The 15,736-nt window shown below is 42.9% G+C and overlaps 1 protein-coding gene across 3 annotated transcripts; it reads left to right on the top strand.

Annotated features, from left to right (window-relative positions):
* The first annotated feature begins 5,620 nt into the window (after positions 1–5,620).
* si:ch73-70k4.1 (uncharacterized) lies at positions 5,621–15,573 on the top strand. Of its 3 annotated transcripts, none has more exons than XM_026155163.1 (4): positions 5,621–5,807; positions 9,827–9,974; positions 13,568–13,989; positions 14,837–15,573. In XM_026155163.1, exons 1-4 carry the CDS (start codon positions 5,689–5,691, stop codon positions 14,907–14,909), a joined length of 762 nt encoding a protein of 253 aa, XP_026010948.1. In that variant the 5' UTR covers positions 5,621–5,688; the 3' UTR covers positions 14,910–15,573. The 3 variants fall into 3 exon arrangements, with proteins under 3 accessions (XP_026010948.1, XP_026010945.1, XP_026010946.1); XM_026155160.1 differs by having other exon boundaries at positions 13,466–13,989; XM_026155161.1 differs by lacking the exon at positions 5,621–5,807 and adding an exon at positions 7,691–7,774 and having other exon boundaries at positions 13,466–13,989.
* Positions 15,574–15,736: the final 163 nt, after the last annotated feature.

Raw genomic sequence — 15,736 nt, 5'->3', positions numbered from 1 at the left:
AATATCTGCATCCTTCTTCATTTCTTAGTTTTCTGCATATTTGTTGCATAACCAGCAGTTGGGCCACGGAAATAGATCACGGGGGGGGGGGGGGGTAGAGACCATGCAGTTTAGTTTAATATATGAATGTATTTATCTAAATTAATATTAATGGTCCTGGTTCTGTTACCCTGTGTTACCGATTCTCTTTTCTGATCCTTCCAGTTCTGTGTATTATTATATAGCTTGTTTCTTAAGTTTGCTTTTCAGGTATTACTCCAGAACTTTGGTCTTATCTGTTTTATAGGTTACATTTGTTATTTATAGTAACCCTGTAAGTTTGTAATCTGGTTTATGTTCATGGTTGTAGTTTGTTGTTATTTTTGTTTTTCCTGTCTTCCCTGTTTTTAATTAAGTCTCCATCGCTCTGTTATTTTTCCTTGTTTATTACCGTCCATGTTATTTTGATAGTCACATGTCCCTGTGCTTTGTATTTAGTTTATTTCCATGTTTCATTTCATTAGTTACAACTGTATCATGTCCATTTCCCCTGATTGCCTCATTCGTGTATGTGAGGTGTTGGTTTGTCTCCATCCTTTGTTGTGTCGTGCTGTTTGCTCGCTGTGGTTCTTCCTGTCTGTGTCTTCTGGTTTGAGTTTGTTGGATTTTGTTACTTGGTGCTGTCAGACTTTCCATTTGTCTAAATAAAGGTTTGTGTTTTTGTTTTTTTAACTCTGTAAACCAGTCTGTATCTGGGTCCACATCTGCACTCTACATAATACCACATCACTGGAGATGTTGCACTTGCAACATCCATCAACCTCACAGCCCACTTTTTCCTCAAGGCCACAAGACACTCAAAACACATCCACTTGAGACAAAAACATCCACTTGAGACATGCAATCCAGTCTTTCCTAGCGATGAACCCTAGTTTGACATGTAGTAGTGTGACTCTGCCCCTGTGGAACCTGGGGTTCACTACTCAGTGAAGCCAACAGGACCACATCATCTGCTAAACGCAAGCCCAAGTAGCCAGAACTGGATATACTCTTAGCTAAGCCAAGAACTTGTATTCATATGATAAATTACAGACACTAGGCTGGCTCAGTGGCAACAAATCTAACTCACTGCTGCCAATGTGAACCAAGCCCTCACTAAGCACTCCCAAAGGATCCCCATAAGACAGTCTGATGGATGCAGTGATACGCTTCTTCAAGTCCTCAAGTACTTGGGCAAACTCTCACATGAGATCCCCCAATCGAACAAGAAGTATTCCTAGATGTGGAACAGCTAACCCAAAGACTCCAGTGAGCAACTCTTCCTCACATTCAGCAGGGGGAAAGCATGTACGCAGCACACTATTGATCAAACATACTAACAGTGTCTTTTTAGATAGAAATGTTCATAGTCATAGTGTACACTCTGCGCTGTCCCTGGGGCTGCCTCTTAGCAGTTGTCCGGAAGTTGGCAGATTGAGTTTTTTTGTTAAACTGTGACTCCAAAGCTGTTGTTGTGAAGTCCCAGGGAAAAAAAGAGTGAGCTGCAAATGAGGATAATAGAGGAATTGTTACAATTGGCTACAATCGATCAGAAGCTGTGAATAGTTAGTTGTGGAGCGATAGGAAAACTGCTGGCGGTGTATCCTTCCAAACTATTGGTGCTGCTGCTGAGGCTTCCTCATCGTCTCTATGGAAGCCGAGCACAACACAGCATCATGTGTGAGGAGTGACATAATGTTTCTTTCCAGGCGCCGGGTTACTTCTATGTACCACAGTCCTGGCCCACAGCCCTGCTTTGTGTGTTCCCCCTCTGTGGCTGAGGTAGAAAAAACCATCGTGAAGTCTTTCTGCAATACTCATCTTACAGGGAACCAGTTCAAAAAAAAGCTCTCATCTTATTTTAAAGTAGCAAGTTTTCACATAGTTCTGTTTTCCATTATTTTGAATAATGCTGTCTTCTTTCCTTTCTTTGCTTTTCCTTTCATTCAGTCCAGCTTTGCCTCGTCTTTTTCCATTGCATAATTGTTGCCGCTCTCCGTTGGTCCCTGTCCTCTGGCCAAAAGCATAAAAGGCTCAGAAAGTCCCACCACTTCAAGTTTCCACTTTATGTGTGTCCTAGCAAAGGAACAAAGTCTCATGATTACAGTAACATTTCTTATGATGTAATCTTGCACTGAATGAATCCTTGAGCAAGACTGACACAATATTGTTAGTGTATTAAGTGTTGGTGATTAGGTCATGCATTCAAAGGCTGCTTTTCCATTTGATCGATGCTTTAAGTCACATCAGGTCATAATCACATCACACAGTTTGCCTGGATTGTTAAAGCTTACAAACATTTTGTGAAACGAGGATTTTCCTTCCTAAGCACTGCTGTTTAAGCTTATTTTACAATATCAGTTCAAAAACAGACAAAGTGTAGCACAGAGCTGGGCATGTCCTTACTATGACTAGTGGAGTCTTGCAGTCTTACTGACGACTAATAATAGATTGCAAGTACAGGTGCAGCTTTTTCCAAACGGACATGATGGAGACAACAGATCTGACAGCTGAAGCAACAGCCACCTCTGGACACGACAGTGCAAAAACAGGATGAGTGTAAACAGGTGAGGTATGAAGCCATATAGGGGCCGACCACTGTTCTGGGCTTCCTTCACTGCCTGCCTTCTGCGTCCTGACCGTATGACCATGAAGTGAAGACATAGAATAGGTTATTATAGGCTCACATAATCTGAACGGTTCATTTTGTTCAAGCTGTAAAAATCCAAAGATCCCTTTGATTTTTATCAAGTTCACTTGTCATTTCCAGTGTTCGTTTTTAATAAGCACAGATTAACAGAGCTGACCTTCTGCCAGCTGCATTAAGGACAACAATGCCAACTGACCTTAAAGGAAATGTTCTATCTTGGTTTAAATCATATTTCTCTGAGAGGTCGTTCTCTGTCATGATGGGAAAATATTCCTCTTCTTCTGCCCATTTTCGCTGTGGTGTGCCCCAGGGCTCGGTATTGGGTCCTGTGTTGTTTTTTCTGTATATGCTGCCCTTGGGCTCCATTTTTGAAAAACATAATGTCTCTTTTCACTGCTATGCTGATGATATTCAAATCTACCTCCACCTGACTGGGGATGTTTCATCTTCACTACATCCTCTGTTTGATTGTCTGAGCGATGTCAAAGACTGGTTATCACGTAACTTTCTTACTTTAAATGAAAAGAAGACAGAAATTATTGTTTTTGATAGAAATATGCCTCTGGGACAACTGACTGGCACATTCGGGCCTGTTGCTAACCACCTCACTGATGCTGCTAGGAATCTTGGAGTTTTCATGGATAGTTCCTTCAAACTAGATAAACAGGTCTCTACTGTGGTAAAAACCAGCTTTCACCAACTACGCCTAATTTCTAAGGCTAAACCTTACATACCACACAGAGATCTGGAGAAACTCATTCATGCTTTCATCACTTCAAGACTGGATTATTGTAATTCTCTCTACTTGGGCCTACAATCTTCTCTTCTTCAGCGTTTGCAGCTGGTCCAAAATGCCGCAGCACGTCTCTTGACCGTGCCTTTGCCGTTGCTGCACCCAGGTTATGGAATACTCTTCCTCTTCATATTCGCGCATCAGATTCCATTCAGTTATTTAAATCACGTTTAAAAACGTATTTGTTTAACCTGGCATTCAAGGCGAATTAGGGTAATTTACATCTGGCTTTGCATTTAGATTATGTAATTATTTTATATTTTATTTATATCTGTAATTTATATTTTATATTGTGATTTTTATCTATATCATGATTTTACTGGAAAGCACTTTGGTGTACTTCGGTCTTTAAAAATGTGCTATATAAATAAATTTTGATTGATTGATTGATTGAACTGACCCGCGTGGATCTGCTCCTGCTGGTTTATTGACAAATACCTTAAAGACTATTATATCTTAAAGAACTCATTGTGTCTTACAGTCACAACAGAGCACTTTTTTATGAGGCCACCACACACCAGCCTATGTGAAGTTTAGTACCCACAGGAAACAAACCCAGTCTGCTGCAGTAAAGCCTGCAGCCCAGGCTCTCACTCTGGTTTACAGGGACTAAAGAGCACGCAATAATGGACCAGATATTCCACTCTCCCCAAGTGGTTAAAGCCTTCTCCATGTAAACAATGAAATGGATAGACTCTCCTCTTCAGTACCCTGCCATTAACCTTACCAGGGAAGCTGAGTGATGTGAGCACCCCCTTATGAAAGATGGGAACCTCCATTTCAGCCTATCCAAAGGCACTGCCCCAGATCGCCATTCAACATTGCACAAGTGTGCCAACTAGGACAGCCCCACAACATCCAAGGCTGAATCTCATTCACCCCAGGGGCCCTGCCAACAAAGAGTTGTTTAACCACCTCAGTGAGCTCGCCCCCCCATTCATGGATGAGTCTTTTTTCTGTCATGCCATGAAATTTGTCCATTTTCTTTCCTGTAGTTTGTGCTTTGCTTCGGTCACGATTAGCAGAGGCAGATCGTGTGAAGTTGAGGTGTGGACCCAAAAGCAGACGCGTGGAACAGAACTTGGTTTTAACAGAAAGCGAGCCGTTTAATAAGGCTGGTAGAAAAAACACAAAACAAAGGGCAAAGGCTAAAAACTGAGTAACCTCAAATTAAACACGAAAACGCCCTGAACATGAAACCTGGAACATAATGACAAGACAGGCGGAAGCAAACTGAACATGTGACACAAGACTGTCAAAGTCAAACAGGAAACACACAGACTTGACATGGTGATGGGGAAATAGAAACGGGTGATGAGACACGGGAACAAATACAGAGAACGTGACAGCTAGGTCGAACACAGCTGACAGACTCGAACACTGAAGGTGCGACACCATAACCAACATAGTGGAGAAGACACAGACCTGGGAGGAACCTAAACAGACCTAAACAGGAAACAGAACTAACTGAAGCCTAAACCAGAACATCGTAACACAAAAAGGCATGAAAGGCATGAGTTGAAATGCTAGCTCAAAAGCCCCAGAACCATGACAGCTCCCATGTTTCTGCACACATCTCTGTCTCCACAGTTAGAATGATGTATGCGAGGATGTGGATAACTTTCCATAAGGTGTGTGAAGGTGCTGAAAAATCAAAAAATCTCACATGTATGTTATTCTTCTCTGGGTCTTACTGAGTCAGAGTACTTCTAAACAACATATCTATTACTACCTGTCTCATTAAGTTTTGTAACTTTTCTTTTTATGCCATTAATATTTGTAAAAACAGTATGCTGGTCCAGTCCACTTAAAACACACATGTTCTACAAGTCCCAGCTTAGCCCAGCCCTAAATAGTTAAGACTACTTAATCCGAGGCCAGTGATGTAAGTGCCACAGCGTCAGTGAAGCTTCAAATCCATATTTTTCCCTCTCTCAGTATCTAAAGTAAAGCCAAAGTAGAACATTTTATTATTATTAAAATTCATAAATCTGTGAAATCCACTAAGAAGAAAAGAAATCTTTGAACGAGCCCTGATATCACTTCTGTATCAGTTCGTGCAGGATTTTCACGTGACTGCTCCGTTATCGTTGTAGAATTCTATTGGTTCGAGTTCTCGTGGGAGACGTAGCTGATTGGATGTACTCGAGTGACGTCAGGTTGCGGGATACGGAAGTCGTTGTTAGAATAGCTGGCGGGGAGCTGTGAGTTGTTGTGAAACGCAGATATGGAAGAAAATCACTTGAAGTCCAGACTGAAGCGAAAGAAGTCAACGGTCGAAGCTTCCGGGGGAGCACCGAAGAGGAGCCCGACAACGTCCAGCAACAACCCGGCAAAGAGCGGTGGGTGAGTGTGTTTGCACCGACAACTTTACCTTAAAGGTTGAGAAAACACAATCTGGGCCGTTAACGGTAGTGATGGGCAGATGAAGCTTCATGAAGCACTGAAGCTTTTCATCCAATTGGTTCACCCCAGCGCAAAGCGTCTTGAAGCTTCATTTGCTCTAGTAGGACACCTACTGGACGTGAAAATATTAGTTGGCATGAATTTGAAGAGTGTGGCATTTTGCACACAGCCTGTAAATGTCAACAACAAAAGGAGTGTGTAAAACATGTATATTGTAGTGATGCAGTATACTGTGTATATTTATACTGGCAGTATGGAACATGATTATTTGGAAATGCTTAAAGTGGAAATGATCATTTACTGTGAGGTGAGGTGTGGTTGGGGTGTGGACAGTGGTTGTGCTTTAGTAACGTTGAGGTATGGACAGCTACACACTGAGGCTTTGAGCCTCAGTCCTGCCTGTTCACATTTTATTCTGTAAAAACTAAATTTTCGATTATGAACTTTTTAGTGGGGAGATTTAATGATTTAACAAATCTTTTAAATCCTTTGTCCTCCACAATGCTAAATGGCTGGGAGTCCTCAATCACCATGCTAACCAGGTCTTCATCTATTTGAGATTGTTCTCCTGAGGAAAGACAATAAAAGCAAAGCACAAATATAAATATCACACACGTAACTTATTACAGTTGTATAATATTGTTATATCATTTAGTAACATTACTGCATGCTACATTATCATGGCATTTGATGGCTCACCTGGTCTTGCTCCACAATCGGTGTCCCCCTTATTCTCATGCAAAGCTCTGTAGTGCCTAAGCATGGATGAGGTGTTGTTGTTATATCCCAGCTCCCTGGCACATAGCAAACACTTCACCTTGTACAAAAGTAAAGACAGCTTAACATAAATTGTATTGCACCATCAGTATTATGAAAATACATCTTCTATAGAAATTTACATACCTTGTTGGGAGGAATAAGATCAAATGTTCCCACACAGGGGAGGACATCCTCCTCTTCTTAGCTGGCTCCATTCTCTCCTGACTTTCTCTCCTCACTCTCATAAACCTCCAAACTGTCTCCAAACTCTCACTAACCACAACTCTCCATCAAACACCCACATTTTGAATGAAGTCTGCGGGGTTTATATCGCTGTCATAGCTCGCGGCAAAGTTTGAACCACTTCCTGAACCAGTCACGTGGTACAGCCGGGCAGCGAGGCTTCGGACGTCATCATTTTCAGCTCCTCCCATAAATGAAGCAACGCAAGCCGAGTAACGCGAATCACTGAACTCTGCTCATTAAAGTATGGAAGCCCGTTTCCGCCACTAAAAAAAAAAAAAAGGATCCATAACTCAAAATTCCGAGTTATTTTCTCGAAATTTCGAGTTATTATCTCGAAATTTCGACATATTAACTCAAAATTTTGAGAAAAGCAACTCGAAATTTCGAGTTAGCGCTGCCAATCAGTAATCTACGTGAATGACGTCATTTCCATGTTACCCGGAAGCTGAAGCCCTCAGCTACAAATGCTACAGCTAAGCTACTGGTATTACATCCAGTCGTGAATGCACAGATTGCTGAGTGTTTTCAGCCTGGCTTCACAAATGATGAAATCCCTGTGTTATTAGCTGAATCACATGGTGTTACTATCAGCAAACATACTTTAATTTGTTGGGATCCGTTTTTGAGTGCGCGGTCCTGCGCCATATGCTTCCGGGTAACAAGAAAGCGACCTCATTCACGTATATTTTTGATTGGCAGAGCCAACTCGAAATTTTGAGAAAAGTAACTCGAAATTTCGAGTTATTTTCTCGAAATTTCGAGAAAATAACTCGAAATTTCGAGTTATGGATACTAGCTTTTTTTTTTTTTTTTTAGTGGCGGAAACGGGCTTCCATATTAAAGAGCAACAAAGGCACATTTTTGTTTATGGTCGAAACGGTTCCTGCTGCCTGGAATAAACTGTATGTAGCTACAACCTGGGCCTGTAGGAGAGTCAAACATAAGATGATAATAATGAGAAATATATGATATATGAAAGCTCTTTGAAGTAACCATGCACCGATCCGACTTTTTGCATTTCCGGTACCATAGCTTGGCTTTAGATATGTGTTGATGATGCTGCCAACCTGTTATCAGACTTCAATGACTGAGCGGTCCTCATGGAGAACAGGACTGAGATCTGTTACTGTAACGACAGCAGGCTCCACTCAAACCTTCTTTTACTAACACTCTCAAATTAAACGGAACTAGTCGGGAACCACAGCAAGGCTTGCAGGGAGGGGGATGTGTTGGGGGACAAGGACAAAACAGAAATAAGAGAAGACAGAAGTTATTGACATTGGGGTGGCTGTGGCTCAGGTGGCAAAGCAGGTCAGCCACTAATCAGAAGGTCGGTTCGATCCCAGGCTGCCTCCTGGCTGGATGCCAAATATCCTTGGGCAAGATACTAACCCCATGTTTGCCTACTGGTGGTGGTCAGAGGGCCCGGTGGCGCCAGTGTCCGGCAGCCTCGCCTCTGTCAGCGCCTCTGTCAGTGTAGCCACAGCTGCCCTGGGGCAGCTGTGGCTACAATGTATCCCATCACTGTGTGTGAATGGGTGGATGACTGAATGTAGTGTGAAGCGCTTTGGGGTCCTTAGGGACTAGAAAAGCGCTATACAAATGCAGGCCATTTACCTGCATTTGTATGGGTGCGAGTGAATGCTCGCACCCTGAGCCCTGCAGCAGAAGGGCTGGCTCAGGGTCACGTCTGAGCTGCAAGCTTTATCCAAAGAAAGCAAGTTTGTGTGTAATCGTAAAAGTAGAGAGAGGCTCTGAAGGCTTTGCTCCCTGATCTACTTTTAGTCTGAGAGAATTTTACATTACATTCAGAATTTAACAGGAAAACAAAGAAGAGAAGCCAGGGTGGGAAAAATCGTCTGTTTTTCTAGCCCCTGTTTCTGCGTCTAATGTAGCATTATTCTCAGACAGGATATTTCTCGTTTCACAAAGATGATAGATATCAGCCCTGCGTGAAGCACATTTCCTGCTCAAAAACTGCTTTAGAAAACGTCAGTGTTAGTGGAGGTCATCCAGATTATCTGGTTCGACACTGAGGCTTTCAGGGCAGAGAACAATAACAACAATAGTACAGTTTTACAGAAGAAAATTATAGGTGTTTAGGACGTGTCTGTAGTTTAACCAGCTGTCATCTGTGGCTCCATAGACAAAGATAACTAAGTATCAGTTTGTATATTATCATTGGTCACGATTCAAGAAAGAGACAACAGCGACACATTAAGTGTCCTCTCACATCCTGAAGAGCCTCAATACTTCCAAAAAGGTTGTGTTAAAAGGTATTTTTGCATGGCGTGGTTGTGATGTCTATGGATGTCATGTGACAGCTCGTATCCATTTAACTGCTCGAGGCTGAGACATCGGAGCATGTTGATGTCATCCAGGCATCATTAAACCGGACTGTCTGCTCGATTTCACCGCTGCTGCCTTTGGGGAAAATTTATTTCACTGAAAAAAATATGACTTGTTGTCCTTGTTTATGTTTTAGTTTTGATGAGTGGAATTCTGGTATTTTATTAGTCTGTTGGGGTTTTTTTTAGTGTCTGATGTGATGGCTGGAGTTTGGTAACCAGTAAAAATTCAACATTTTTAATTGAATTTTCTTTCTAATGGAAACAAACAAAGTAAAAAGGCACACTTACAACTATTTACAGTGAGGTGTTTTTAATGCAGTTAATTAAAAACCAGCTGATGTGAAGCTTTGCTGTGTTATTAAATCTGTTTTGTTTCGTTTGCAGTGTGCACCAGATCAAAGAGCAGCTTCAGAAATAATCTGATTGACTAAAAATTCCTACAGATTGATTGATTAATAAATGGAAAAATAACAAATGTGTGTGGAAACATTCGAGTCAAAGTTGTGTCGTATTTGTTTAGTGATGGTTTGTATGGAGATGCATGCATGAGGAGCGATGTGAGGAGAATGCAGCAGTTCACAGTGTGGATGATCTGCTTCACAGGCCGACGCTTCCTGCAGGAGCGTGGTGGAACAGACAGCAGCTGCTTGCTGTGGAGAGCCTGTGGGCATTCACGCTCCAGGCTACTCTGCCATGCCTGGAGGAGCAGCTCTGGGACCAGGTTCCTGATCTTCCACATGCATCTGCAGCGGTATGTTACTGCATTACACAGCTCCTGCAGGGAATATGATGAAGCTCCCAACAAGACACGAGCACACAAAGTGCCAAATGTTCACAGTTCTAATATTCCAGAGTGTTCCTGCTGTGTACTCTGTATGACAGCGTGTCCACTGGCCTCTGACAGGTGGAGTTTCTCTGTCAGACACAGGAGCCTGTGTGCTGTGATGCTCCTGTGCAACTTGGAGACAACAGGGAGAACATAGTGATGTTGCAAGTTCTCAGTAGGCAGTGTGGAGAAGATGGGGTGGGAACTATCCACCTCAGGGGTTCATTTCAATCATTGTGATATTTTATTGTGATGCATTGCACATTATAGAGATGTCACTATGATACAGTACAAACAAAAAGCCATTTGACGTTAACATCTTCTTTGTCTTGTTTTTCGTTTGATAGTCGCCACTGTCAGAAATTTTTTCTTTTCCCGAGATCTGATGTGTTTTCTTAGTGTTGCTTTCATTTTTTGAGCAGTATATTTCTGTATCCATGTCTTGACCCACTCCTAAATACATCTCAAAGGATGCTGTACTAGATAGGATGTAAAATAAGGCCACCATGTATGAATGTATGAACCCCAAACATGTTTCATTGTGTCAGGAGCATAGAAGTTGTCAGAAAAGACTAACAAGCTTGGAAATTAGGCTGCATCCATAAACTGCATTGTATTGTACTGATGTGTGTCTGTATAGATATAATTTATAAATATATGTGGTAATTGGTTTAAACGAACAGGAGGGGAAGAGAGAGAGAGAGAGAGCCAGGAAGCGAGCAGCCTTCATTGCCAACCCGGAAACGGGCAAAGTGATTGGTTGAAGTGTTCCATAGGGGAAGTGATTGGTGTCCTCCTGGACACTTTGAAGGATGCTGAGGAGGTGATCAAGGCAGCTTGCTCAGCATCTGTTCCAGGCATACAGTGGGGCAAAAAAGTATTTAGTCAGCCACCGATTGTGCAAGTTCCCCCACCTAAAATGATGACAGAGGTCAGTAATTTGCACCAGAGGTACACTTCAACTGTGAGACACAGAATGTGAAAAAAAAAAATCCATGAATCCACATGGTAGGATTTGTAAAGAATTTATTCGTAAATCAGGGTGGAAAATAAGTATTTGGTCAATAACAAAAATACAACTCAATACTTTGTAACATAACCTTTGTTGGCAATAACAGAGGTCAAACGTTTACTATAGGTCTTTACCAGGTTTGCACACACAGTAGCTGGTATTTTGGCCCATTCCTCCATGCAGATCTTCTCGAGAGCAGTGATGTTTTGGGGCTGTCGCCGAGCAACACGGACTTTCAACTCCCGCCACAGATTTTCTATGGGGTTGAGGTCTGGAGACTGGCTAGGCCACTCCAGGACTTTCAAATGCTTCTTACGGAGCCACTCCTTTGTTGCCCGGGCGGTGTGTTTTGGATCATTGTCATGTTGGAAGACCCAGCCTCGTTTCATCTTCAAAGTTCTCACTGATGGAAGGAGGTTTTGGCTCAAAATCTCACGATACATGGCCCCATTCATTCTGTCCTTAACACGGATCAGTCGTCCTGTCCCCTTGGCAGAAAAACAGCCCCATAGCATGATGTTTCCACCCCCATGCTTCACAGTAGGTATGGTGTTCTTGGGATGCAACTCAGTATTCTTCTTCCTCCAAACACGACGAGTTGAGTTTATACCAAAAAGTTCTACTTTGGTTTCATCTGACCACATGACATTCTCCCAATCCTCTGCTGTATCATCCATGTGCTCTCTGGCAAACTTCAGACGGGCCTGGACATGCACTGGCTTCAGCAGCGGAACACGTCTGGCACTGCGGGATTTGATTCCCTGCCGTTGTAGTGTGTTACTGATGGTGACCTTTGTTACTTTGGTCCCAGCTCTCTGCAGGTCATTCACCAGGTCCCCCCGTGTGGTTCTGGGATCTTTGCTCACCGTTCTCATGATCATTTTGACCCCACGGGATGAGATCTTGCGTGGAGCCCCAGATCGAGGGAGATTATCAGTGGTCTTGTATGTCTTCCATTTTCTGATGATTGCTCCCACAGTTGATTTTTTCACACCAAGCTGCTTGCCTATTGTAGATTCACTCTTCCCAGTCTGGTGCAGGTCTACAATACTTTTCCTGGTGTCCTTCGAAAGCTCTTTGGTCTTGGCCATGGCGGCGTTTGGAGTCTGACTGTTTGAGGCTGTGGACAGGTGTCTTTTATACAGATGATGAGTTCAAACAGGTGCCATTCATACAGGTAACGAGTGGGGGACAGAAAAGCTTCTTACAGAAGACGTTACAGGTCTGTGAGAGCCAGAGATTTTCCTTGTTTGAGGTGACCAAATACTTATTTTCCACCCTGATTTATGAATAAATTCTTTACAAATCCTACCATGTGGATTCATGGATTTTTTTTTTCACATTCTGTCTCTCACAGTTGAAGTGTACCTCTGGTGCAAATTACTGACCTCTGTCATCATTTTAAGTGGGGGAACTTGCACAATCGGTGGCTGACTAAATACTTTTTTGCCCCACTGTATGTTAGGTCTACAAATGTTGCCCAGAGCTTCTTCAGCATGTATGGAAGACCTTAAAGATGACTTGATGGGAAGGTCAGCAACCAGTGGAGGAGGTTTAGATTCCCAAAGAGAGGAACTCATCCAGTTTGGGCAATATTGCTGTTGAGTGTTGGAAGGAGGATGTTTTTAAGCACTGTATTATGAAAACTGAATTTTTCCAAGAACAACTATATCAACCCCTTTATTGAGAAGTGTGGGATTCCTGGTTGTGTATGAAGTTGATTAGGGGGTGGTTCTCGTACACCAAGAGTCAGATTAAAATGCTAAATCTATTCAAATGTTCAAAAGGTCCAATCAGTGAAGTTAAAGGATGGATGATAGCTTATATTAAAGCTGCTGTGCCCCTTCCTTCCAAAGTATAGTAACACTTGTTACCAGGGGCAAACCACACCCCTGACTTTGAGAAACACCAGGCACTAAACATCCTTAGTTCAGCTGTAAAGTTGGACATCAGAAGATGGAGGACCTGCAGAGCTGCTCTCCAGGGTGGCCGTTAGAGCAAGCGTATTTGTTTGGCACTTCTGTCTCATTTTTGAGCCCTTGAGGTTGAACCAACACTTAGTTAAACACTGACACTATAGAATAAAGTCTTTTTTTTCCTTTTTGAAGGGGATATAGGGAAATGTAACTTCTTTTGTAGATCATGATGAAACTAATATCTTTGGACTTTTGGTTGGTTAAAACATTCAAAATGACACCTAAACAACTAATTGTAATTTTTTTTTCTATAATGTTAGAGCTGCTGGCCTATTTCCATTGGTGAGGAACATTTACATGACACACACACACCTGTGTATTCATGTAATCATCCAAAGATCAACTGTCCACAGCACGCTCCGCATGACTGGCTGAAGTTCCACACACCCGTTGTCAGACCCTTATTCCTGTTTTCTCCTTGTTTTTAGAGACCTGCGGGACTTTGGGTGGAGGAACAGGGGTGGTGCGACCTCAGCAGTGAGGTTTCTACCTTCCCTGAACCGTCTCATCTTTCTCTGAGACCGTCACAGATCCCAGATCCTGTCGGGCTCAGCTCCTCCCCGGAGGACCCCACAGCACACACCAGCACGGTGCCAGAGCCACCTGTCAGAGGCCCGTGCTCCCACAGCATGGAGAGCTCCACTCACTCTCCTCAAACCCTCAGCAAAACACGGCGGCCGTCCCTGCACAGCTGGGTGGAGGCGCTGCCATCACCAGGATTTTCCAGTGCTGGGAAGGAGGAGGGGAGGAAAGCGACTGGACCAGTCAGTAGGAAGCTTCCAACATACTGGGTGAAGGTATCTGACAGAGTTCCTCTGCAGAATGAGGTCGAAGCTAAAAAGGAAGAGGAGGTGCAGGGGTGCGGCAAAAAAGATGGAGGAAGAGGAGCAGATGGAGGAGCAGGGGGAGGACTGCAGAGTTGTCCCATGTGTCTCCAAGTGTTCCCTGCTGGGTAAGAACTGATTGGGTGTTTTCTTTCTTCATTCACATCAGCATAGGGACTTTTTTCCTTTGTGCGTTGTTGCTGATTTTTATTAATTTATTTTTTAATGATTCTTTATGACATCAGCGACCAGCCAGATGGCATCCAGCTGAAGCTGGTCACCAGTTAGATGTTTTCAGTGTGTGTAGCTCTTGTTAGTTAAATGGATAACGACAAGTAAACAAACTAGTTTAAGTTTTAGAGTCGGGGTGTCAAACTCAAATACACAATGGGCCAAAATTCAAAACTGGAACAAAGTCGCGGGCTAACGTTAATATTTATTGAAATATATTTATTCCTTCAGATATAAGAATGAATCTTTTCTTATGGACTCAAACAAGTTTTGCTGAAAAACTGAATATGGAACAAGCAAAGCTTAATACTAGACAATATATATATTAGCTGTATAATACCAGTAGGCCAGCTCTAATAGTAATTAAAATTTTGCCCGCGGGCCAGAGTTTGACACCTATGTTCTAGAGGTTTAAAAGTGACAGCATCACAAAGCTGACTGCCCAGCCTCCAAAGGATCAACATTACCTTACAGCAGAACTTCCATATATGTTTTTATTGTGCAGGTCTTGCATAGCATCATCCCGTGACCTCTGCTTTCATGTCAGAATCAACATGACATAATTACATAAATATAAAAATGTTTATATGCTGTCTGAGGTGCAGTGCAGTTTCAGCACAAGGTCCAAACAAACAGTTGTCCAGATTCTGCTGCATAAGTGGTGCCCACAGATGGAGAGGTCCAGGGTTCAGTCAGGTCCAGTTCACCACATCCAGTACAGTCTAGTTGTTCTTGGTTCTCCAGGTTCACCCAGATGGACTGCGATGGTCACCTGGCCCACTGTCTGTCTGAAATGAATGTGGACATGACCTGGTAAGCTGAATCGATGCCGACGGTCTACAAGGCGCCCGGTTGCTGCTCCGGGGTCGTATCGCACGGAGGACGACGGTGCAGACAGCAGCCTGTGCAGAGAACTCTGCTGACTGAGCTGCAGTGAGATGAGGAAACTTCTTCGGTGCACGAGCACACCATGTTTTCATGGCTGATTAGTCGTACTGAGTGTACACTTTACTTTAAAACTCAGTAACAGACACTGTAACCTGTGTGTCTTTTTTTTTCTTGTAAAAGTAACTGTAATCTTTATTAGCTTTGAGTTCAAGATGATCCGGTCGGCTTCATTCATGACGGCACTGCAGTGCACGTACACCCACACAAGTAGAGCTGTGCTCGCAAGGTCACCCACCCTGGTATACTCTGCAGCTATCTAATGCAGTTCTACAATGTCACGTTCTTCATTTCTCTGCATTGATGGTGTGACTGCAGTGTAACACATGAGCCTGACTATTCTCATTCAGTCCTGATTCTTGCTGCCTGGATTTCCAGCTGCTGTATCTATAGTCCCAGGGAGCAGGTGCAAGCAGTGCTTTTACTGGACAAATGTACATGATGTATGATCCTTACTGCTCTTTTTGCATTGTGCATATGTTTTGTGGGGAACATCCAGAGTTCACCACAATAATATAAATATGGCAGTAACAGTGTGTGCAGTCTTTCATTGGTTAGGATGAGCCTTGGTTTTCCCAAAATCCCGACGGTGTTTGCCATCTCGTTACACACCTGTTTGTTATGTGGTTCCCATATAGGAAAGACCTTTTCAGTGGATACCTTATCAACATCTAGTTCCACATTTATATACATTTCTCA

Source organism: Astatotilapia calliptera, chromosome 20 (assembly GCF_900246225.1).
Source record: "Astatotilapia calliptera chromosome 20, fAstCal1.2, whole genome shotgun sequence".
In the NCBI taxonomy this organism is placed as follows: domain Eukaryota; kingdom Metazoa; phylum Chordata; class Actinopteri; order Cichliformes; family Cichlidae; genus Astatotilapia; species Astatotilapia calliptera.
This window is presented reverse-complemented; position numbering and strand designations above follow the sequence as displayed.

Excerpts from the sequence above, each read along its gene's own strand:
- si:ch73-70k4.1 (XM_026155160.1), top strand. The coding sequence starts at position 5,689 with ATGGAAGAAAATCACTTGAAGTCCAGACTGAAGCGAAAGAAGTCAACG. Across the intron at positions 5,808-9,826 it reads AACCCGGCAAAGAGCGGTGG|GCCGACGCTTCCTGCAGGAG; the intron begins GTGAGTGTGTTT and ends TCTGCTTCACAG. Across the intron at positions 13,990-14,836 it reads CTCCAAGTGTTCCCTGCTGG|GTTCACCCAGATGGACTGCG; the intron begins GTAAGAACTGAT and ends TTGGTTCTCCAG.